Source organism: Pseudorca crassidens, chromosome 2 (genome assembly GCF_039906515.1).
Source record: "Pseudorca crassidens isolate mPseCra1 chromosome 2, mPseCra1.hap1, whole genome shotgun sequence".
Taxonomy (NCBI): domain Eukaryota; kingdom Metazoa; phylum Chordata; class Mammalia; order Artiodactyla; family Delphinidae; genus Pseudorca; species Pseudorca crassidens.
In genome coordinates, this window is record NC_090297.1 from 163,813,599 (window position 1) to 163,839,147 (window position 25,549).

The 25,549-nt window shown below is 46.7% G+C and overlaps 1 protein-coding gene across 4 annotated transcripts in view; it reads right to left on the reverse strand.

Moving 5' to 3' along the window:
* The window catches only part of CNIH3 (cornichon family AMPA receptor auxiliary protein 3), a 281,351-nt gene that overhangs the window by 44,594 nt on the left and 211,208 nt on the right, over window positions 1–25,549 (reverse strand). For all 4 annotated transcript variants that reach the window (XM_067729649.1, XM_067729647.1, XM_067729648.1 and 1 more), the window contains one exon: window positions 23,349–23,396. In XM_067729649.1, coding sequence (XP_067585750.1) covers window positions 23,349–23,396 — 48 coding nt within the window. The remainder of the gene's footprint in view (window positions 1–23,348; window positions 23,397–25,549) is intronic.

Here is a 25,549-nt window from a genome sequence, read left to right on the forward strand (position 1 = left end):
CTCCTACCCCCAATACTGAGTTTGAGGTACAAGGAGCAGACCAGGGAAAGATACTCAACAGAAGGCTTCAAATGCTTGCCTGGAATTCGAAAGGAAGAGAAAGTAGGAGAGAAGGTATACGTTTGGGGCCCACTCTAAGATGGATGATGATAGAAGCTCCAGCATTGGAGGGGACGAGCTCAGAGAAAGCAGAATCTTACACTCAAATGCATACAGTACTAGACAGGTGGGGGAGTGGTCAGAGTGGAGGCGATCTGAAGAACACAGTTCCCATCTAAAGGGGTCATCCAGTACCTAACTCCAGCTGATGGCTGCCTTGAGGGATATGGTTCCAATATTGCCAGATCCCTTGCAATTTTTCCCCCGAAGAAGCTGAAAATCCAGATTTTTGTACGAAATTTTCAGATTCTTAAAATATTGAATGGGACAAACAAAACAAATTTGCAGGCCATATATGGCCCACAGGCTGCTGATTGCAACTCCTAGTACAGAACAAGATAACAAGGCCAAGGGCAGACCATCAATGAACACCTGCATTTGGGATGTGAGAGGAGTCAAAAAGGAGATAGGTAAATACTGAAGAACAGTGTAGCCAGTCAGCTCTGTATTTGACAGTGAGGGGCCTCAGCCATGCTGCTCAAAATAACGTGCATACGGATCTCCTGGAGATCTTGTTAAAATGCAGACTAGGATCCCATAGGTCTGGGAGGGGCCTGAGCGTCTGCATTTATCACAAGCTCCCAGGTGATGCCACTGCTGCTGGACTCCCATTGCTAGTTGGCCAATTCCACGTAGAGGAGGGAGAATAGAAAAACTGCTTCCGTGAACTTGATGGTAAATTCTCAGTTGCCCATACCAATAGAGGGGGTCCCTGTGATGTTCCAAAGCAGTCCAGAAGCCTTTATTCAAGGTCGAGGAGTGGTTTTGTGATTGTTAGTTTTCATCCAACAAATTTGCTCTCCTGATTCCATCTTGCTTACACTCTCATTAAAGTGGACTTCTCTTTCCCATGGTCAGAAAGGAGAGATAGCCAACCAGAGGCTGCATATTGCAGTAGACAATATGAAGGATTATCCATCTGTGAATGATGGAAAGTCAACAGGATTTAGAAATATGAAATAAGTAAATAGCCCAATGCAGTAAAGGTGAGTCGGGGGGAAAGGACTCAGAGTAAAGAGGAGACCCAGTTAGATTTCACTCTGCCATTTGGGGGCATTGAATCTCTGTCTTTCTGCACTTTCATTTATCTTCAGTGAAGGAGCTGCACCAGAATTCATGAAGGCCCTTCCCAGCTCTAATATTCTAGGATTCTAACCCTGAAGACTGTGACTATAGGATTCTCAGAATTGGGCCCAACTCCCCTCCCACTTCCTTCCATTCACTCACGGAACACTGACTCAGCACCCACAGGGTGCAGGCCCCACGCTAAAGTCTGGGGAATTCGACTTACACCAGACTCAGTCCCTGTCCTTCAGCAGCTCATGGTCTCGTTGGGGAGAAGAAAATGCAATGCTGCCTGGTACGTGCTAGGATGGACGTCCGCCCAGGGGCTGGGGGAGCCCACAGGAGGGCCCAGACCCCAACCGAGGAAGGAGGCAAAAGGCTTCCCAGAAGTGGTTACATGAGCTGAGTTTTAAAGAATGGGTAGTTTCAGCCAAAAAAAAAAAAAAGTCAAGGAGGGATGAGCAGGAAGGGGGAGAGTGAATGGAGCTTAACTGGGTGTGGCTAGAGCAGGGGAAGGGGGGCAGCCTCGGAAGGATCACCCCCTCCACAGAGCCTTCTGCACCACCCACCGCAGCTGCTGATGAGAGAGCAGATACCACCCCTGCCCTGCCCACCTCTGTGAGGCTGCCTCAAGCAATTAGTATGGAGGGCTCAAAATCCTGAAGATCCAGCACAAAAAACAGAATGGGCACAGGAGATGCTGGCGGGGAGAGGAAAGGAGGAGGTGAAGGTGATGGGCAACCAGAGAAGGTAATGATCAGAGGGGCCTGTGACTCTAGATCAATTAAAAGTAATCACGGCAGGGTCAGGGCTGTGCTGCGCGTAGAAGGCTGTCCAAAGAGCAAACAGGGCAGCCCGCTCTGAGGACTGAGAAGCAGGAAGGGGCAGCCCCCAGGGTTCCCCCACAGAAATATTCCTGTGGGGAAAACACCATGCACAGTCCTCTGATGCAGGGTTTCTCAACCCTGCTGCTGCCCATGGGAAACACCTGGGGAACTTTAGAAAACTACCCACATGCAGAGACACTTTCAAAACGCCAGTGCCACGAAAAAGAAAAGTGGAGAGACTGTTCTAGATTAAGGGAGAAAGTGGGAAACATGGCACCTAAATGCAGTGTATGATACTTAATTGGGTCCTGGATGTTTTTTTAAAACCATAAAGAACATGATTGGGGACACAGGGGAAATGCGACTACGAACGACATTCAGATAACATTATTATGACAACGTCCTTGAGTGTGATCATGGTAGTGTGGTGATGTTGGGAAGTGTACTTAGGGGTGGAGAATCACAATATGTGCAACTAAATGGTCCAGCCAAAGAAAGAGTGTGTGCTCCATACCTGGGAGGGGAGGGGAGAACAGACACAGCAAATGTGGTGAGGGATGAATCTTGGTGAAAGCTATTTAGGTATTCATTATACTACTCTTAAAACATCCCCTTACATTTGACATTTCTCCCTCCCCCCGAAAAAAATTTTTTTAAGTTCCCATGTGCAAACCTCAGAGGGTGGGGACTGCACCCCAGCATTTTATGAACACTGCCAAGAAGGCGCTTGGTTCAGGCAAGAATGAAAACCACTGCCCTGTTTCTTGTTGGAGCTGGAAATACCTCTGATCTCTAAAAGCCTACGCATCCCAGCTGCTCAAAGGCTTTTCCAACAGTTGGGGGTGCCAGGAGATATGGGGGGAGCTAATGACCAGGTGTCTGTGCCCCGCCCTGATTAGGGAGGGGAGGGGCAGGGCCAAGGTGGGATTCAATCCCCCGCCCCGCTGACCTCAGCAGTCAGGCCACACAGGGCACTTACTTGCAGTAATGAACCTGAATGCTGAACCCTGCTTGGCTAAGGGTCTCAAACTTGGCTGCGTATTACAATCACCCAGGGGTAGTTTTAAAAATCCTGACGCCCAGGATTTATTCCAAACGAATTAAGTCAGAATCTCTGGAGATGGGACTCAGGCATCAAAATTTCTTAAAACTCCCCAAGTGATTCCAATGTGCAGCTAAGTTTAAAAACAGTGCCTTGAAGAGCGTTTTGCAAATGGTCGATACCGTGGTTAATAATTATGTGGGCCTGACAACGGTGATGGCCAGCTACAGAGTTTCCATCATCACAGGTGTCTTTACCTGCCTGTTTGCCTCTTTCAAGTATCCTAACCAGTTCTGGAGCTAAGAATAGAGTTTCTGAAGGAATTTGTTTCCTGAAAGAAGCTTGTCCTCTTTTTTTTTTTTAAAGATATCTCACTTTTTAAATTTTTATTTTATTTTTTAAATTTATTTTTGGCTGCGTTGGGTCTTCATCGCTGCGCACAGGCTTTCTCTAGTTGCAGTGATTAGGGGCTACCCTTCGTTGCGGTGTGCGGGCTTCTCATTGTGGTGGCTTCTCTTGTTGCGGAGCACGGGCTCTAGGCACGCGGATTTCAGTAGCTGCAGCACATGGGCTCACTAGTTGTGGCTCATGGGCTCTAGAGCGCAGGCTCAGTAGTTGTGGTGCATGGGCTTAGTTGCTCCACGGCATGTGGGATCTTTCCAGACCAGGGATGGAACCCATGTCCCCTGCATTGGCAGGCCGATTCTTAACCACTGCGCCACCAGGGAAGTCCAGAAGCTCATCCTCTTTCATGAAGCAAAACCATTCCTAGTATTTTCATACATGTGACCTATCTCCCAGCTCTGCAGGACTCTGCTGGTCCCATCCAGCCATGGGCTGGGTCAACACCCAGCGGGCATTTAGGCAGAACAAGGTAAGCGCCGGCACAGACACATCCCCGCCACCAAACAAACACACACACGCCCTGTGTATAAAACACCTGGGTCACTGCTGGTCTGCAGGCTCCCCACAGCAGCCTGTGGGGCACTCTAAATGTTCTGTCTCAGGATAAGCATTGGATGGCAGTGAAGAGCTGTGTACCCATCAGGCCATGAAAGAGGCTGAAGTTCCGGGGCATTAGACTTTGCAGGTGGTCTGGATACCTACAGTAGAGTGAGGGCTTTTGGGCTGCTATTCTGGGGGCAGTTGTGCAGGTCACACCAGTGCACACACTGCAGGGAACCAGGGGTGGGGTGCCAGGTGGAAGGACGGAAGGTCTGTAGACCGTGGGATGAAAATGACGTCACCAACGCAGCAGGAGGGCAGCATTTCCACGCTTCTCTGGTCCTGAAAGAGGAGTGATGCACAGCCCCTTCTCTCCCGGAGACAGTGCTCCAAACCCGTATGAGCCAGGAGGCTCTCGCAAGAGCATTAGCCGTACAAGGTCCTGAAGGCTCTCCAGCAGGGCACGTGCTGCAAGGGCTAAAGTCAGCCCTTCCAACCAGTGCGCTTCTGTGGGACCAGGACAGTGAGTGAGAGGCTGCTGGCGGAAGGACAGTACCTGCAGCTTCTAGTAAAGACTCCACTGACCTGCGAGGAGAGGGCCCTGAGGAGGGAGGAAGGGATGAGGGGAAGAGAAAGGGCAATCAGGGGGTTAGGGCTAGGGTTAGGGTTAGGGGTGAGTGGTGAGGTAGTGAGGGAAAGAGAAAGGGAAGTGAGGAAGGACCCTGGTGTCTGCAGGATCGCTCTCAAAAGCTCTCCACCCTGGCGGACCATTAGAATCCCCTGGGCAGCTTTGCAAACACCGCTGCCTGTGCCCCCTTGACCAATTAAGAGAGGCTCTCTGTGGATGGGGCCCCTGCACCGAGATTTTTAAAATCTCCCCAGGAGATTCAAGTGTGCTTCCAAGACAGAGAAACTCGGGTCTATGAGAACAACTCCCTGACCGCTGAGCTCTGCATTTTTCCCGGGGCTGTACCTGCAGACAGTGAGGGGGGGAGGGCTCCCCAATAACGCCCCACCATGGTGACGACGATGTCAGAAACAGACACCTTCTTACACCATTGGTGGGAACACAGATTGCTGCAACCTTTTTGGGAAAGTTATCCGGCAAATTTTTAAGAAGTACAAATTCATATACTGTTTAACCCGATAACCCCACGCCTAGGATATAAATACACAAAGGTGTTTATTGCAGGGTTACTGATAGGGGCCAAATAAAACTGAAAACAGAAAGAATGTCCATAAATATGGACATGACTGACTCAATTGTGTGTACTATGGAATATTATGAGAGTTTGTGCGGTTATTTTTAAAAGAGTTAGATCTCTAGTACTATATTGATCTAGAGGGGTGTCCATAATGAAATGGTATGTGGAGGGAAAAGTTATAGGAAAATTTTTTCCAATTATTGGGAAAAAAACAAAAGGCCAACTCTGAGTGTATGCACATACACACGTGTGTGTACATTTGTCTGTGTTTGTGCATGGAGATAGGAGCAGGGCAGAGACCCAAGCTTTTAACGTGAGTTATGTCAGAGAGTCAGGAATAGAGAGGGGTTGGGGGCTTATTAGTATTTTCTTCATATTAACTGAGCATCACTTTCTAGTTAGAACAAGGACATCCTACTTCTACAATTAAAATAATTAATGAAGGGCTTCCCTGGTGGCGCAGTGGTTGAGAGTCCGCCTGCCGATGCAGGGGACACAGGTTCGTGCCCCGGTCCGGGAAGATCCCACGTGCCGCGGAGCGGCTGGGCCCGTGAGCCATGGCCGCTGCGCCTGCGCGTCGGGAGCCTGTGCTCCGCAACGGGAGAGGCCACAGCAGTGAGAGGCCCGCGTACGGAAAAAACAATAAAATAAAATAATAATAATTAATGAAGAAAACCCAAAGAGCAAGCTCTGGGGTAAGACAACCTAGATTCAAATCCTGGCTTTGCACGTACTAGCCTCAGCTCCTTAACCCCTCTGCCCTCAACATGCTCATCGGTGAAAGGGGACCACAGTGATGCCCACATCATAATGGCATCCACGTCAGAGACGAGCATTAAGTGAGATGACACATTCAAGCTCTTGGCACAACGTCTGGCATATTCTACGCCACATGCAGTAACTTAATAAACACTGTTGTCATGGTAAAAGCTTTTCCTAGGCCACCAAGGACCAACCTTCTACATCTAGGTAAGCTCACCTCTCCCAGCAAAGAAAAAGAACCCAAGCCCCCTTGTCACTGTCTGCATTGCAGAAGGAGCCTCGTGTCGACCTTCCCTGGAGCCATGCATATAATGACTTTTTGTGCAGCCTGCATGGCCCTATGGGTGGGCGGTGTTCTTTATTACTTCCTCCAGCCCCAGAATGGATCATGCCATCCTGCTACGAAGTGACAACTTCTGGGCAGGGAAATGCCTGGGAAGGGAAGTGCTTCTCTCCTGGGAAAGGATGTCCTATAAACAAAAATAGTTACGATAATTATATAACTTCAGTCCACCTTAGCAATTGGCCCTTCTGCACAAGCTCACAACACATACCTCGATTTGGTCCTGACCCTGGGCCTGCTGGGGAGAGAGGAGCCAGGGCTAATTAGAATGATGAATGACCCAGGCTCGTCCCACGTGTGCTGAGTCAACTGTCTATGCCTGGGTGACTGGCTTCACACGCTGCTCCCTGCAAGGGGTGTGACAGCATGAAGAGGCCAGGCTCTGTCCCTTTTGCTCAGACCATCTCTCCTGGAGAATGATGGGAGCAATTCTTCACAGGCTTTGCTCAGAATATGTTCGCTCTTTATTCTGATACACATGCAATAAAATCCAACACAAAGAATCAGAGTCTTGCCTTCTCTTTCACCAGATTCCACCCGTGGATGATAAGAAAATGTTCCTGAAATCTAAACCCAGGGGCTCACTCTTCACTCTTGTTTGCTATTTGCCAAGGAGTAGAATCCAAGGTAAGGCCAATCCCTGCTCCTAACCAAGGGGATGTCATTTCCATAAAAACTCTTCCCTGGTACGTGGATACTGTGATGGGTTGAATTGTGTCCCCCCTTGCCCCCACCTCCCAAAATTCATACGTTGAAGCCCTAACCCCCAGTAAATCAGAATGTGACTGTATTTGGAGAGAGGGTCTTTAAAGCAGTAATTAAGGTTAAATCAGGTCATTAGAAGGGGCCCTGATCCAATATGACTGGTGTCCTTATAAGAGGAGGACATTATGGCACAGATATACAGAGGGGTGACCATGTGAGGATACAAAAAGTAGGTGGCCATCTGCCAGCCAAGGAGAGAGGCCTCAGAAGAAGCCCACCCTGCTGACACCTTAATCTTGGACTTCCAGCCTCCAGACTGTGGGGAAATAAATTTCTATTGTCTAAACCACCCAACCCGTGGCTACTATGTTACAGCAGCCCTAGCGGACTAACACAGATCCCAAGGGTACCAGCACTAGAGGGTACAGTGTCTTCTGTAGGTTCTTTCTCCCAAGCCTCTGTTTCCCAACAGCCTCTTAAAATTGAGAAGAGGCCTTTAGTCAAAACCTCTTCACCTCCTTCTGACAGTCAGACTGGAGAAGTGCAAGACACGCACATGCACGTGGCTGACAGTGGATCGTCTGATGCCAGTGTGTTAGAGGTTTGTGTCCAAGTGTGCTCTGCAAAACTCAGAGTATGGAACTGTCCTGGGAAATGCAAAGAAACATGCTTCTAATCCCTAGTGCCTGGAGACATAAGTGCAGGAGTTTGGGAGTCAGAGTGATTTGAATCCAGACCCAGCACTCACTACCCTGAGTGACCTGGGCAAGTGACGCAAGCCCTCGGGTCTCAGTTCCCCATCTTCACCTCACAGAGTTGGTGTAAAAATAAATCAGAGACTGCGGGTAAAGTGCAGAGCACATTCAGCCACTCTGCCAGCAAAGAGTTACTGAATAGGTGCTATTTTCTAGGTAAAATGATAAGCGGTGAACAAGATACCCAGACCCTGCCCTCACCGACTTTATAGTCGACTAAGGAAAACAAACATTTTACAAAGAATCATACCTCTGACTTTCCCCTCCCACACTTCCTTCCTTTTAAAGTCCAGAATATTTGGGCTTGAAGTCCTTTATCAATAACTTGAATAACACAAATGTCAAGTGTTTGAAAACAACCCAACGTCCATCGCTTTTGGTCTCTATTAACAGTTGGCATCACCGCTATCAGAAAGCATTTGAAGTACCACAGTCGTGTGTGTATTAAAGTCTAGTTTATACAAAGAGCATCATACAGACCCTCGCAGAAAATGCACTGTCGGTCGTTTTATCAGTCCGTCCTGCTGACGTCATCTGAACAGTGTACACATTCCCAAAGGCAGGAACCTTGCCTAAGTGGCTCCGTTATTTAGTTTCTACCAGGACACCAGTGGCACTGGTGCCACTTTATGCTGATGCACTGAGTGGTAACAGCAGTGATATCACCAGTAAAGAGGCCACAGTAGCAGAGCTGCTCTTGCTGTGTGTTGCCCGCCCACCTCCCTATGCTATAATCGGTGATCACTGTCTTCCAGAATTTCATCACTGCTTTGACCATTTAGCAGACACAGAAAGGGAACAGTATGGCTTTTTCTGTCCCTTTATAATAACGGCATTTTGCATTTGTATAGCACATTTAACGTATTCAGTGCATTTTCTTGTCTACGGCCGGGTTTTATCCTAATGAAACAAAACCCCATGTGTTTCATAATTGTCTGTGCCATAGAGACAGCTTAGGAATCAGAGCCAGTGAAACTCTGTGCTGGGGGAGGCCCGATGCCCCAAACTGCTTAAAGAATAACAAACCACATACAAGTTGCGAATGGAACCGGCATGGTAATGCCGCAATACAGCTATGCCGTGGGGAGAAGATACATCTGGAGCATCGGAATTAATTCAGCGCAAGCCGGGAGCCCGTAGGAGTTCTCATCTGAGTTGCAGGGCTCTCAGGCTCCCTGCCTGGGTAGAGGCTGGTACCCGGTTCCAATTGTTGGGAGAGACAGAGACTGGCCAATGCTACAGGGAATAAGAGGCCATCAGGATTTGGTAATACTGGCATATTTTGTGGCCCAGAAACGTGACCCAGAAATGTTTCTTGCTTTTTCAGCAATTTAGAAAGGGCAAGAATTGAGTATCTGAAAGGGTGGGCATTTGGGGGGTCGAAAAACAGAATTTTTTCTTCTCACCACATTTTGGAAAAGGGAGCATCTAGAAGCAAACCTCCCACCGAAAAAACAAGTTGTCTGCCGATTACTTGCAATGAGTCACCTGCTGGGTTGACCATCCCCTGAGAAGCAGGAAGTCAGGCGCTCATTCCTTCAGTTCACCTGGGCACCCGTTGGTAAATTATTGCTTTTACTCTGGTACCATTTAGAAAATTACGGCTCTCTAAATCATACTCCGGGGGACCGAGAAAAGGAAAATGCCTCCCCACCTGCATTGCCGAAGCCTGCCCTACCCTCCAGCTCAGTGATCTGCAGCCTCGCTACACATTAGAATCATCTAGGGAGTTTTTCAAACCTCCCCTCCACCCCCACCAATGCCCAGGCTGCATTCCAGACCAATGAAACAGAAACTCTGGGGGTGGGATCCAGGAACAGTACTTTTTAAGCTCCCCAGGTGATTCCAAGGTACAGCCAAGCTTGAAGACCAGCCCTCTAACTACATCCATTCCCATGCTCACCCTCTGGGCAGTGAAGGTGCTCTGCTAAGACAAAGCACATCACACCTGCCATGGCCCTTTCTTTGGTTTCCTTCACTTGCCTTAATCCCATGTTCAGCAGTGATAATTCTGCCACACACATTATGAAACTCATAATCCAAGTCATTGTGTGGTTGCCAGGCTCACGTTCACCGATACATTTAGCTAATTAACATGAATCAGATACCACGTTAGGCAACGCAGCAGATACAAAAATTAGGAGGACGTGATCCCCACCTTCAAGAATACAGCTGTGGAAGATAATGTGTACAAGTGACTGTAATACAAGATATTGTGTGATCAAAGCTTTGAAATTCTTGGGAAGGAAATCAGAGAGAAAAACGAGACCCCCTTTAGCTGAATGGAGGTCTTCACAACTGACACATCTCACACACACACACACACACACACACACACACACACACACACACACACACACACACACACACACACACACACACACACCAGCACATAATACAGGACTATGTACATAGCAGGTCTAAAGGAACTCCAGTTGAATGAATGAAGAAATTCAGATTGGCTCCCATCGGAAGCCAAGACCAACACCCAGGATTCCCCAGCTCCTTTCTCCACCCTCGACCATGCCCAGGCTCCTCCAGGTACCATCAGACATCACCTCAACCTCTAGTGCCTAGTCTCTCTGCCCGCCATCCCCACTGGCCACCTCACACTGCCCTTGGAGTTCTGGGGTGCACGTCGGTGGCTGGGTGCCCTGCCCTGGCCACTCTGCTGACTGAATTCCTCCCTGAGACCAAGGCCTGCAGCTGTCATCCAGCGTCCACCCACCTTCTCTATGGAATAAAATCCTCAATTTGGAGCTGAGCATAGAGACCCCCACAAAAGACCAGATGTGGCCATTTGCCTACGATCTGGCTGATGAGTTAAGCGGAAGTGATGTGTGCAGCTTCTGGGTCACATCCTTCACGGAAACGGCCCTTTTCCTCTTCCCCCTCCATCCTGCTGCTTGAAAGGACATCGTGGTGTGACGCCCTCATGGACCACATGGACAAGAAAATGCCCTAACGATGGCAGAGCTCTGAGGGCAGGAGGAGCCTGGGTCCCCAGACAACCCTGGCAGGCAGGGTCCCCCTCCCATCCCACCCTCAGCCTGGACGGGCTCCCCCCCAGACAGCGCAGGCTCCCTTGTATCTTTTACTCACAGTGGAACCCACATCCCAATACGCTTTCCTGCCTCCATCACGTCCTACAATACCTGGAGTTCCTTTGTATATTAAGGAGAGGAAAAAGGTGTGACAGAAAAGCAAACGATTTCCGTCAGAACGGTCAATGACTTGGCGATTTCTCATAGCAAAACTACTGAGAGTCCATAAATCTGCTTAGGTCCTGCTGTGAGAATCTGCTTTGCCGATGAATGCGGTTAAGTTAACCAGCCTCCTTCTTCTGGCCCACACAGTCTGTGAAGACTACAGGGGAAACTGAGTGTCGTCACTCTCTTGGTTGGCCGCCTGTAGAGACTGACCGCTAGGGTCAACAGAAGCTCTACAAAAGGTCTGCAAAGTTACCAGCTCCTATGGACGGAAGCAGCAAGAGAGAAGGGGAGTAAGCATGGGCTCTGGAACCAGACCCATGAGCTGAGTGACCTGGAGCAAATATTTACCATTTGGTGAAGGCAGATCATTTTATCCAACTCACAGGAGATTCAGTTACACAGCAGGCCCAGGGCCCCTCCACAGACCTACTGAACCTGAACTTCCCAGGATTGATGGGGATATGTTAGGATTCTCCAGAGAAACAGAACGAACAGGATGCATGTATGTGTGTGTTTATAGATACACAGAGATATAGACATATATATATAGAGAGAGCGATAGAGAGAGAAAGAGATTTTAAGGAATCAGCTCAGGCAATTGTAGTGGTTTGGAAGGCCAAATTTTGCATGGGGGCTAACAGGCTGGAGATCCAGGAAGAGCCAGCCTTGCAGTTGAAGTCTGAAGGCCATTTCCTGCAGAATTCCCTCTTATTTGGGGAGGTCTGTCTTTGTTCCATCGAGACCTTCAACTGATTGGATGAGGCCCACCCACCTTATGGAGGGTAATCTGCTTTATTCAAAGTCCACCAATTTAAACATTAATCGCATCCAAAAAATACCCTCAAAGAAACACCTAGAATAATGTCCAACCACATACCTGGGCACCATGGCCCAGCCAATTTGACATATAAAATTAAGCATCACAGGGGGTGGGCATTCATGAATCTGTATTTTTTTTTTAAGTTGGTTTTTTTTGTTTGTTTGTTTTTTAACTAATTTATTTATTTATTTATTTTTGGCTGCGTTGGGTCTTCGTTGCTGTGCATGGGCTTTCTCTAGTTGCAGCGAGCGGGGGCTACTCTTCGTTGTGGTGTGTGGGCTTCTCATTGTGGTGGCTTCTCTTGTTGCAGAGCTCAGGCTCTAGGCACACGGGCTTCAGCAGTTGTGGCCAGTGGGCTCAGTAGTTGTGGTTCACGGGCTCTAGAGCGCAGGCTCAGTAGTTGTGGCGCATGGTTGTAGTTGCTCCGTGGCATGTGGGATCTTCCCGGACCAGGGCTCAAACCCGTGTCCCCTGCATTGGCAGGCAGATTCTTAACCACTGTGCCACTAGGGAAGTCCTATGAATCTGTATTTTTAATAACCTGTCCAGATATGATGTGAGGCAGAGTCAAACTGGGGGACCACTCTCAATGATGCACCCTAAGGTCAATCATGGTTTCAGGATTTCTTCCTCTGCCACTACAAGGGCCTCTGGATTTCCTTTGTGAAGCTGACCGGCACAAGCTTCCGTCATGCCATGAGTCAGGAAGATGCTCCCTCCACACACAGCCAGGACGGAGCAGGCTGGGGAGACGTTCCTCAAGCCCAGGGCTCAGCACTCCTGGGCAATCCACAAAGGAGTCGGCAGCTGGCCGTATTTCCCGCCCACTGCCAGCCTCTATGGGTTGAAGCTCTTCTCCCTTTCCCCTCTCCCTCAGCAGACTCAATTCTCCAGATCCTGGGGAGTCTTTTGGGGAGCTGCTTATGAATCACCAGCACATTCACCAACTACCCAGCTCACCAGATATTTCCCACAGTGTTCCCCCACCTTGGCCACCCATGAGAAGCACATATGGGCATTTTCTAAATACTGGACCCTCCCTACTAGAGCAGAATTTCTGGAAGTGTTTCTTAAGCAGATGTATGCTGGAAAATCTCCATGGGGGATTTTGAGATGCGTAACGATTAGAAACCACCAGTGCCACTAATGACAAACACAACAGAACAGTGAACTCTACCGTTCGCCACTTCCTGACACTATCCTAGCATATGATTTTTCACAATAAAGGCAGCAAAGTTTCACAGAAAATTCTAAGTGCTCTCTCTGAGCTATTGATGAGAACTCCTGGATGTACAATAATGAGTGGAGAACAACGAAGCGTGTTAAGATGAGGGTGCTAGGCAGCTGACTAGGCTCGTTCATGCCACTAGCCTCAAAACATGCAGGGTTCAAATTCATGATGCCGATTTACTGCAGATTACTACGTGTGGCTGACCTTCAGAGCTGCTCACAGATAGTCAGAATTATGAAAATAAAGTCCTTGAATACTTACAGTACTAAGGAGACCACCTCTTATGATGGGAAGGAACTAAGATTTCTGTATAGTTGTCATGACAGGAGGACATGTAGAGTAGTCACTGGAGGAAGGTTTAGGGAACTCTCTTCACACTTGGAATTCTGCTGCAGATGATAATATTGCCCAAGCAGGGCCTGCCCCCCATGAATCCACCTAAAAGAGACCACTTTGCACTAGAGAACTGCTTATTTTGTTTCTTTTTTTAATTTTTCTTTTATATTGGAGTACAGTTATGTAACAATGTTGTGTTAGTTTCAGGTGTACAGCAAAATGATTCAGTGATACATCTACATGTACCTATTCTTTTTCAAATTCTTTTCCCATTTAGGTTATTACAGAATATTGAGCAGAGTTCCCTGTGCTATACAGTTGGTCCTTGTTTGTTATCTATTTTGTTTTTTTTATTTAGTTATTTTTTAAAGCACCTTTTTAAAAAATTATTTATATATTTATTTACTTTTGGCTGTGTTGAGTTTTTGTTGCTGCACATGGGCTTTCTCTAGTTGCGGTGAGCGGGGGCTTCTCTTCGTTGCAGTGTGCGGGCTTCTCTTGTTGTGGAACACGGGCTCTAGGCACACAGGCTTGAGTAGTTGGGGCATGCGGGCTCAGTAGCTGTGGCTCATGGCTCAGTAGTTGTGGCACACGGGTTTAGTTGCCTTCCTGGTCTGGGAAGATGTGGGATCTTCCCGGACCAGGGATCGAACCTGTGTCCCCTGCATTGGCAGGCGGATTCTTAATCACTGCGCCACCAGGGAAGCCCTGGTTAACTATTTTAAATATAGCAGTGTGTACATGTCAATTCCAAACTCCCCATCTATTCCCCGTTTCCCCCCTGGTAACCATAAGTTCACTCTTTATGTCTGTGAGTCTGTTTCTGTTTTATAAATAAGTTCATTTGTATCATTTTTTGAAGATTCTCTATGAAAGGGATATCATACGATGCTTGGTCTTTCTCTGTCTATCTTTTCCACAATATTTGCCTGGAACTCCACAATATAAAGATGTGCAGCCTTATTCCCAGGCCTATCAGATGCCAGCTTGCTGTGGGGTTGTACTGAGGTAGGAGATAGATGGACCCCTGGGCTGGACTGCTGGTGTTTGTTAAGCGGAGCAAAATTGAAGCTTTGTTTTCCCCAGACACTCCAAAGACAAAGCTGGTGGCAGAAGCTGAGCTCTGCTGGAGAAAAGAGGTGAGATGACCACTCCTGAGGTCAAGGAAAACTTCCCTGTCTACACATGCGCAGGAAGGTTCCTTGGGGAAGGGAAAAAGGGAAGAGGCACCACCCCATAATAAGTGTGGACATATCCCTACAGGCCTCTGCGGTGGAATCCACCTTAGCAAAAAGTTGCGCACGCATGTTGGGGAGGGTCTTAGAACAGGTCAGATGTGGGAAAAGAAATGAGATAATTGGCCAAAGGTAAACAAAGACCCGGAAGGACTGTCCTACGTAAGTGATTTAAATCACCTCTCATTAGAGAGGGCGCCCAAAGTCCTTCTCTCCAGGTGTGTATTTCTGCCTTGCTTCTGTATGAAATAAACAAACCTTCTCTGTGTGCTCTCCCACTTATTGTGCTGTGTCTCTAATAATAAATTTTGTACTGTTTTTGCAGTTTTTGCCTCCTTGAAACATTTTTGCTTTCAAACAGGGCAAGAGCCAGGGAACTTTGCTTCTAGCCTCTAGCCCCTGGTTGACTAGCAGCTAGGATTTCACCCAGGCTACCCAGGTTCAATTCCTGGGCAGGAAACTAAGATGTCTCTTCAAGACCGCTTACTGCTGTCCCTCTGAGATCAGTACCCAGGGAGGAAAGACAGAATTCATGCATAGTAAATGCTACTCACAGTGAAATGGCCACTGATAGGGGGTAGGGATGGGGGAAATGTTACTCCTTGAAAGACACTGCGCTTGGTCCTATAGACACACTAGTGAACAAGGAAGGGATGGTCCCTGTCTCCAGAGAGCTTGCTGTTGAGTCGAGCTCTGTTCAGCTGCAGTGATCCCAGTCTCTGAGAAGGACACGGTGGCCGAGCTGCACAAGCAGCCCAGGACACCCTGGTTCTGGTGTCACCTCACCATTAGCCCTCTGGTCTCAATTTCCCCTCTGAAAAGGAGGGATCTGGCTAGATGACCTTCAAGGTCTGTTCCAGTTCTAGCGTTTCATCTCCTAATCATATAGTGAACATCAACCTTATGTCCCACTATGTGCTGGGAATTCAAAGATGAATAAGACGTTGGGTTCCTCCTTCGTGGAACTCACAAACTAATGGGAGAGGCAGGCATCCAAAGAGACAATGATGCAGTGTTGCAAGTACCACCACAGAGGTGTAGACCCACACATCTAAGAGTCTATGTCACCATCCTAGAGAAAATCTGCAAAATTTCCAACCTCTGAGCCTTTTTCCCCCAGTTTCACTGAGATATAATTGACATACAGCACTGTGTAAATGTAAGGCAGATAGCATAATGATTTGACTTACATATACTGTGAAATGACTACCACAATAAGTTTAGTTAACATCCATCATTTCATATAGATACAAAAGAAGAAGAAAAATGTTTTTTTCCTTGCGATGAGAACTCTTAGGATTTACTTTCCTAACTTTCAAATATAGCATATACCAGTTAACTGCAGTCATCATGCTGTACCTTACATCCCTAGTGCTTAATCATCTTATAAACCGGAAGTGTGTACCTTCTGATCACCTTCTTCAAATTCCCTCTCCCCCTCTGATAACCAAAAATCTGATCTCTTTTTTATGAGTTTGTTTTGTTATTCTTATTATTTTATTTTTAGATTCCACACATAAGTGAGATCATACAGCATTTGTCTTTGTCTGACTTATTTCACTTAGCACAATGCCATGTTGTCACAAATGGCAGGATTTCCTTCTTTTTTGTGTCTGAAATATATATATCACAAGTGCTTTAGCCATTCATCTGTCAGTGGACACTTAGGTTGTTTCCATGTCTTTGCTATTGTAAAAAAACAAGCTGCTATGAACATGGGGGTGCAGGTCATCACTTCAACATAGTGTTTTTTTTTGTTTTTTTTTTAACATAGTGTTTTTATTTCCTTTGGATATATACCCAGAAGTGGAATTTCTGAATCACATGGAAGTTCTATTTTTAACTTTTTGAAGAACCTCCATACTGTTTTTCACAGGGGGCTGTACCAATTTACAATCCCACCAACAGTTCACAAGGAATCCCTTTTCTCCACATCCTCACTAGCATCTGCTATCTCATCCCCATTCTAACAGGAGTAAGGTGATAACTCATCCCTCTCCTACAAATATATGGTAGATTGATGGCATTCATGGTACCCATTAATGGTCTCCCTGTATCCACACCCTTTGCCCTGTAACTCTGTAGTCCCTCCCACCGTGACCCTGGGCTTGGCCATGCGACTCACTTCGGCCAATAATAGGACACTAATAGATCTGATGCAAACCAAAGCTTGAAAAAGTGCTTGTGTATTTCCACTTCTTCTCTTGCTTCTCTATGACACCATGAGAACAAGTCTAGATTAGTCTTTGGAGAATGAGATGGCCCATCCCAGCTGAGGCCATCCTAGATTAACTTACGGTCTGCTGCCTGCCAGACACCTGAATGAGCCCCAGCTAAGACCAGAAGAACACCCCCTTCTCCCTATAAGTCCAGGCAAGATCAGTGGAACCACCAGATGACCCATGGACTCATGAGAAAGATAAATCGTAGTTGTCCTGAGTCGCTAATATCATGGCAATGGAGAACTAATGAGGATAGGGCCAACCAGCTCCCCAGATTCGAGTGAGAGGCCAGAGCCCATACGTAAGGAAGCTGTTGTGAAGTCCTCGGATTCTCCTGCTGCAGCCTCGGGAGTGGAGTGAAGCGAGGACAGGGCTCCTCCTCTGGCTTCTAGTTCAGCAACCCCGTGACAGCATCACTATTTACACAGTGAGTAAAATGTCCCATCTTTCCCTCTGACTAACAAGGAGTTTGCCACAGAAAGCATCTGTAGATAAATTATACGTGAGACATGGTTTCTGAACTATGCAAGTTTTATTCCAGGAGATTTTTACTTTTCTTCAAACATTCCCTCTAGGGGTGAACCATCCCACCAAGAAATTAAATAGAATTAGAAAAGAGCCTTAAAGGAATCCACTTGGCCCCATGACGGTGAGCCAAGCATATTATAGGGTCCCGGAAGCCCTCTGTAGCTTTGGTATTTGTATCTTCCCTCTAAAATAGCTGAGCAATATTGCTGTAGTAGTGGTCCTTAAGGAGCATGTTTCAAAGCGAACCAACAATTTCCCCTTTCATGTGGTGATTGAAAATGTGGACTCTGTTCAAACAGACTTGCCTTCAAATCCCAGCTCTACCAGCTTATGAAATATGACACATCTTTTAAGTGGGGCTATTAATCATGACTACTTCATAGAAATGTTGTGAGGATTAAAAGAGTTAATCCTTTCAAAGGCATACAGTAGTCACTCAGGAAAAGTAAGCAGCATTGTCACGCCTTAGCAATTCCCCAAGCCACAGAGAATTCTGATCTGGAAAACTTCTGAGTCAAGGATGGCCTCTCAAAGGCATTCCATACAACTGCCTCTGACTTTTTGTGTCCCTTTTCCCTGTATTATGTCTCTCCATGAAAATAGACCATTCCCTCCAGAGCCCTGCAGGAAGAACTGCGTTAACGGCTAAAAAGACCAGAAGTCAAGCCAATCCCTTGTGGCAGGGAGTGCCAATAATTAGAGAAAAGGCACCGTCGTCACCATTCTCCCAGCAGTTAATGCACAACAAACTGTGTGCTCCAAAGTGACATGAGTCTTTCTCTAGGTTCTGGTACATAAATGTATTTAGTAGCTTCCTCCTAGGTCAAAGAAATTGGAACAGACTTTGAAACTGTCTATTTATAAATTTGCAGAGTCAGCAAATGGCTGATCTCTGGCACAGAATAAAATCTCTTTAAAAAAAAAAAAAGATTTTCCCCCTTGTAAAAGTGGCAGATGCTTATAGTATCAGTTAGCTATTGCCATAATAATGCTGCATAACAAATCACTCCAAAATTCGGTGCCCTAAAACAATAATCATTTATACTTGCTCATGCATCTAGAGGTTGACTGGGGGTCACCTGATCTAGTGTGCTTGGCTCTGAGCTACAGGTGGGCTCAGGTCTGTATCCCCTGCCTCTCATGCTCCTTGCACCAGAGGGCTGGCCTTGATGATGTCAGAAGTGCAAGAAAAGGAGCAGAAACACCCAGTAACTCTTAAGGCCTCAGTACACACAAGCCCAGCCACATTCCGGTGGACACATCCCGTCACATGGCAGAGCCCTCCATCAGCAGGGAGGGGAAATGTACTCTGCTTCTCTCAGGAGGAACTGCAAAATCATATGCAAAGGTCATGGATACAGGCAGGGCCGGCTTCAGGGACATGTCACCTGTGCAGATGCACCTGGGTCCCACGCTCAGAAGGGTCCCACCTTTGGCTGAATCCTCTGCTGTCAGCTTCGTAAAATTCCTAATAACCTTTCATCATGGAGCCCCACATTTTCATTTTTAACTGGGCCCTGCAAATTACATAGCCAGTCCTGGATACGGGGGAGGGTGAAGAATTGGGAACAATAATGCAATCTTCCTACTTAGCAAACTGACTTTACACTATAGAAGTGTCATATCCATTCCCTAGATGCCCCAGCCCCTGCTTTCAGAAGCACATCGCGGAATTTCTGCAGTGCAACCAGGTTCACACCATTCAGCTTCACTTCACAGCGTGATGCCTCCCCTAAGACAGATGTGTGGTTCTGAGAAGCGTGAAATGGGGAGGGGCATTGGTGGCCATCAGTGATTACACTCGTGGCCTTACCACTGCCTTGTTCTCTCCAGAATTAAACTTGGAGCACCTAGCCACCCCGCCCCCAGACTGGTTATACCTCCCCAAGGGACTCAACACCGTCACCCTCACCCTCACCCCCAACCCACTCATCGTCCTCTTTCTTGTCCCACTGCAACTGCTCAATGAAGAGAGCGAAAATTATCCACACACTAGAGCTTTTTATATCCACCACTGTCAGAAAACCTGCAGTGAGACTGGACACACTCTTGGGGAAATCAGGGGGCGAAATGGAGAATCACAGATTTGTCAAACCAAAGGGACATCCCAAACTATGCAACTAAGTCGCCCCTCTCAGGCGGGCTCCGTCTAACTCAAAACCATCGCAGACATCAGGCTGTCTAACTCCGCCTAAGGGAGGGGAACATTTCTTAGCCCCCAGGACGACCAACCTCAAGGTTAGAGGACAGCTGCTTATGAAGAAAGTTTCTCTTTATTCTCATGCCAATCTGCGGCTCTCACTTAAGTTCACTTCCTCTAACCATTGCCTGAACTTGGAGACGCAACAGGAGGCCCCTAGACAGTGTCCTCCGGACAAGGACCTTTCGCGTGCCCGAGAGCAGCCATCTAACCAATGTCTGCTCTCCATGCTCTCCACGCTCCCAAACCCGCACTTGACAGCGACCCTCAGAGTGACAGCATGCCCAGTGGGGAGCACAGCACAAGGGGCAAGTGGCTCTCGCCATGAAGGAATGAATCATGAGCACAAATCGACACAAGAATCCTGCAGTTCAGACAATCACCCAGAGAACACATTTTCTGATAATTACAGAGCTAAAAATGGATCCACTTTGAAAATCCCTTCCTTTCTCCCGAGAAAGCTGAGGAGGTGGTTTAACAACAATCAGCTGCTGAGATGCATCGCATTCTGGGGTGTTTAGGAGATGAGCTCCAAGAAATTTCTTGGAAGGTACAGTTCCCAGAAGGTGGTGATGCTAACGAAGTCCATCAGCCCTCTCCACCGCCCCCAGTACGTGCTCACAGCTTGGGAATCTGAACTCAGAAGCCCATTCAAAATGAGCCAGGAGAGAGGAGGCCCAGGCCTTCCTGCCCCGTGACTCTGCTCAAACGTCAAATGACAGTTCCCCAAGAAAATGGGAGGAGGTGCTAAGGGGGCTGCCGCCAGCGGAGGATTACCTCAGCTTCCTTCAGCACCACGGGTGTGCTCGGGGATGTTACAGGAAGTTTTAGGTATCAGCTAAGTGTCATATAATAATAACAATAACATTTAGTACGTGCCGAGCATTGATGAGCTAGACGCACATGTATTATCTCATTTAATTCTCACAACTCCACGAGGAGGGTGCTGTACTTATCACCCCCACTTCAGAGTCACACTGAGGGTTACACAGATAATCAGGGCACAGGCAGGAAGCAGCAGAAGCCTGTATACATCACCACCACCCTCCACCACTCTTCCAGTGCAAGGAACCAGAACTGGCTTGAGAACTTATTTGTAAGGTTAAAATACAGACTACAAAGAGGGGAGAGGGCATAAACACAGAGGAAAGGAATGGGATGGAAACTGTAGGCTAGAGACCTTCTGTGTCGTAAGGAGTACAATAAAGAGTTAAATTTGATTTAAAAATACAAATATGATGTAAGGACTACATGTGGTAAATATAAGTTTTGTGCCATGTCATGGACACTGTTGAAATGAAGAAATGAAAAGACTATTATGGGACCTAATCAAACTTAAAAGCTTTTGCACAGCAAAGGAAACCATCAACAAAACAAAAAGACAACCTATGGAATGCGAGGAAATATGTGCAAACGATGCAACTAACAGGGAGTTAATCTCCAAAATATACAAACAGCTCATACAACTCAATAACTACAACAACAAAAAAAAAAAAATCAAAAAATGGGCAGAAGACCTAAATAGACATTTCTCCAAAGAAGACATACAGATGGCCAATAGGCACATGAAAAGATGCTCAATGTCACTGGAGAAACGCAAATCAAAACTACAACGAGGTATTATTACCTCACACCTGTCAGAATGGCCATCATCAAAAAGTCTACAAAAAATAAATGCTGGAGAGGGTGTGGAGAAAAGGGAACCCTCCTGCAATATTGGTGGGAATGTAAACTGGTGCAGCCACTATGGAGAACAGTATGGAGGTTCCTTAAAACACTAAAAATAGAGCTACCATATGATCCAGCAATCCCAGTCCTGGGCATATACCCGGACAAAACTATAATTCCACAAGATACATGCACCCCAATGTTAGTTGCAGCACTATTTACGGTAGCCAAGACACGAAAGCAACCCAAATATCCATCAACAGATGAACGGATAAAGAAGATGTGGTACATGTATATATACAATGGAATATGACTCAACCATGAAACAGGAATGAAATACTGCCATTTGCAGCAACATGGATGGACCTGGAGAATATTATGCTTAGTTGAGTAAGTCGGACAGAGAAAGAAATACTAAATGAAATCACTTCTATGTGGAATCTAAAAAATAAGACAAATGAATCTATATACAAAACAGAAGAAACAGACTCACAGACAAAGAAAATAGATGCCTGGTTTCCAAAGGGGAGAGGGAGGAGGGGAAGGACAAATGAGGACCATGGGATTAGCAGATACAAACTCCTTTACACAAAATAGGTTAAGTAACAGGATTTACCGTGTAGCACAGGACAGTAAAGTAGGACCTCGGCAGAGGCAGCCACAGGCCATTGCCTGCTGTCTGGCTAGAGTCAGTGGTCAAGCAACACAGAAAAACGAGCAAAGCTCAAATGTGATGGACGCTGGTTATTGCTCTGCCAGAGAATTCAGGATGGTACATTCAAAATGGGGAAAAAAGGGCAATCTGCAGTGTGAAAGACACTTGGGTGTCAGTCTTAAAGAACAAACCAGAGTCTAGGGAAGTGACAGCTGGAGCAGGTTATTGGTGTCCGAGACATTATCTGGGAAAATAATTTACAAATTCATGAAGTTCCCTTAATACCAAATGTCATGTGCTATTTTCTTAATCATTTTTTATTCCTCGGATCACTAGTACTTTCATTATCTGAGCTTACTTCCCCACTGTGACAAAGATGTGGAACTATGACATACTGAGTCTCTTGGAAAACATTAAAGGACAAGTAATAAGCTAGAAAAATCATTGACTTCTTGATCAAGCTCTCTCTCCCAAGGAAAGGTATCATTAATTGAAATATAGAAAAGATTTCAAATGCTTGCAAAATTGTTTCCCTTCCATCAATTTTTGGCATGGCATTTGGTTTCTCTCCTATTCACATAAGGCTCAAAAACTTCTTTTGGGTTGACAGGTGGCTTTCCTATGACCTGTAGCGCATCTGCTCTGAACAGAGATCGGGGATGTCCTTTGGCTCAAGGCAATGGATACTGTTAGTTTTACATGCAAGTTGCCGTTCTCCACACTTTGCTGCAAAAAAGTACTCGTTTTCCTTACCGGAGCGTGGCAGACTGGTCTCTCTGCCACAGAGGTACCCCAGCTACGCCACAGAGTCCTGCTAAATACTAAACTTGAGCTGCACATGCACACGTGAATATGCATGCACACGTGTGCTTCCTGAATGCATTGAGGGCAGCTGTGACCTACTGCCCAGCCATTCAGAGCAACTCTAAATGCTTGGCTCCCGCTTTAATAACATCTCCCTTCCCACCCCTCCGACACTCCTGATGATGCTGTCAATCAAACCGCAAAGCTGAGTGGCAGGTTGAAACCTCAAAGGAAACCCAACAACCAGGTAAAAACTTGGCTGAGCCAAGGTGGGAGCGTTTCTGAGCCCCGCATCAGACAGGAACAAAGGCTGTGAGGCAACATCAGCTGTAAATGCCATCCATCATCATGCAAAGATAAAGAACCTCTAAATCCAACCAGAGGGCACTTGCAAATATCCAGTGCTGTCCTGACACTGACTGATGGCCATCCCTTTTAATTAGCTTCTCCTGTCTCTGGAGGTTTCCAAAGAAGTGATCACGTGCTCCCACCTCCTCCTCCCCCGCCACCATTCGCCTCTGTGGGGAGACAGGACCAAAGCAGGCACTGAGCCTCACCAGCCCCTCCCACTGTGTGACCACCGTGACCACGTGACCATCCAAATTCCGTCACCGGGTGCTTGCACTGACCTTTCGTAGAAGGAAGCAGATGCGCTCGATGTTCCTCAGCCGTTCCCTCTATCAGGATGCATGGGAAAGAAAAGAGAGGGGAGGTTAGATTTTCTGCTGAAAGAACATGAGAAGCCCCACATTCAGCCCCTAGTAGAGGAGGCAGAACCCACCACAGATCCCTCCCAGTCATGACCTCCATGTTCTCACTCAAGTGGCTTTCCCTAACAAGTTTCTGCTCATACAACTCAACAGCAAAACACCAAATGATCCAATTAAAAATGGGCAGAGGAAAATAGACATTCTTCCAAAGAAGACATACAGATGGCCCCCAGGTACCTGAAAAGGTGCTCGATATCACTAATCCCCAGGGAAATGCAAATTAAACCCACAATGAGCTATCACCTCACACCTGTTAGAATGACTAGCCTCAAAAAGAAAAGAGGTAACAAGTGCTGATGAGGCTGTGGGAAAAAAGGGAACCCTGGTGCACTGTTGGTGGGGATGTGAATTGACACAGCCACTGTGGAAAACAGTATGGAGGTTCCTCAAAAAGTTAAAAATAGAAGTACCACATGATCCATCATTCCACTTCCGGATATAGCCAAAGGAAACAAAATCACTATGTTGAAGAGATATCTACACCCCCATGTTCATAACAGCAGTTTTTACAATAGCCGAGGCATGGAAACAACCTAAGTGTCCATTGACAAATGAATGGATAAAGCAGTTGTGGTATACACATATATAATGGAATGTTATTCAGCCATAAGAAAGAAGTAAATCTTGCCTTTTGCAACAACATGGATGGACCTCAAGGGCACTGTGTTAAGTGAAATAAGTCAGAGAAAGACAAATACTGTATGATCTCACTTACATGTGGAATCTAAAAACAAAACAAAACAAGAACAACAAAACCAACTCATATCTGTGGTAATCAGAGCTGGAGAGGGAACTGGATAAAGGTGATCAAAAGGTACAATCTTCCAGTCATAAGATGTAATTCCTGGGGATGTAATGTACCACGTGATGACTATAGCTAACACTGCTGTGTGGCACATTTGAAGGCTGCTAAGTGAATAAACCCCAAAATTTTCATCACTTTTTTTCTTTTTTCTTTTGTATCTGTATGAAATGATGGATGTTAACCAATTAAGCAATTAAGCAATATATGTAAGTCAAGTCATTATGCTATACAGCTTAAACTAAATACACTGCTATATGTCAGTTATATTTCAATAAAATTGAAAGGAAAAAAAGAGCTTTGAGCTTTTCTCCATCTACCTTGTCATAGTTATTTGCTCTTAACTGAACTTTCCCAGCACACAGCATGGGCTCAGCTTCCCTCTCAGCCCAGCACAGGTTTCTGTACTTTTTCCTGCAGCCTCTGTGTCCCTATAAGACAGTCAAACCGCAGAACGGGCACCACATGCTCGTGAATCCAAAGGCTGCGGTCGGGTCCCCGGGGAGGGCTTCCCATTCAAGCCGCGAAGAGCATGTGTGCCTGATTAGTGTGTGAGGTGGGGAAGTTCTCTGCCCATTGGTTTTATTTTTCTAAAGTGGCTGTATTTAGAGGAAGCAATCTTCCCACTCAATTAGACACCAGCAGTGCCCCCGGGCTAAGACTTTTCAAGATGCCCAAGTCTAGCTCCAGAGTCTGGCTCGCTGCCAAAGGAAGATGCTCCGGGGCTGCACAGGTGATGATGCTCGCCTGACACACGAAGTGCCGCCTCCCCTTTCCCGCAGAGACTTCTGCGATTTCTGAAGCCACTCTGAACACAGCTGTGGCATCTCCCAGTGCGTCATTACTGAGGCAATTTTGGTTGCGGTCCATGTGATCATGAGATTCCTCGTGGATCAGGAGAAGACAGGTGGCTGGGATACTTCAATTTCCCTAATTAAATCATAAATATAGTGATTCCTGTGCACCCTTTAAGCCCAGAGGAAAGAGCCCACATCAGGACAAATTAGCATCCACATGGCTAGGAAGACAGACCACATCCTCCTCAACACACGTGTGTGTGCATGCGTGCACACACAAGCACAAACAGAGCTGGGCACTGAGGCTGCCTAAATGGAGAATAGTGGGAAAAGGTGTGAGATAACAGGCATGTAAGACGGAGGTTCAGGACACACGCTAGCTCCTTCCCCAGCAAGTCAGATCCTCTAAAGGACACTTCTCATTACTTTACAATGATATTAAATGCCCAGCTGGCAAAAGG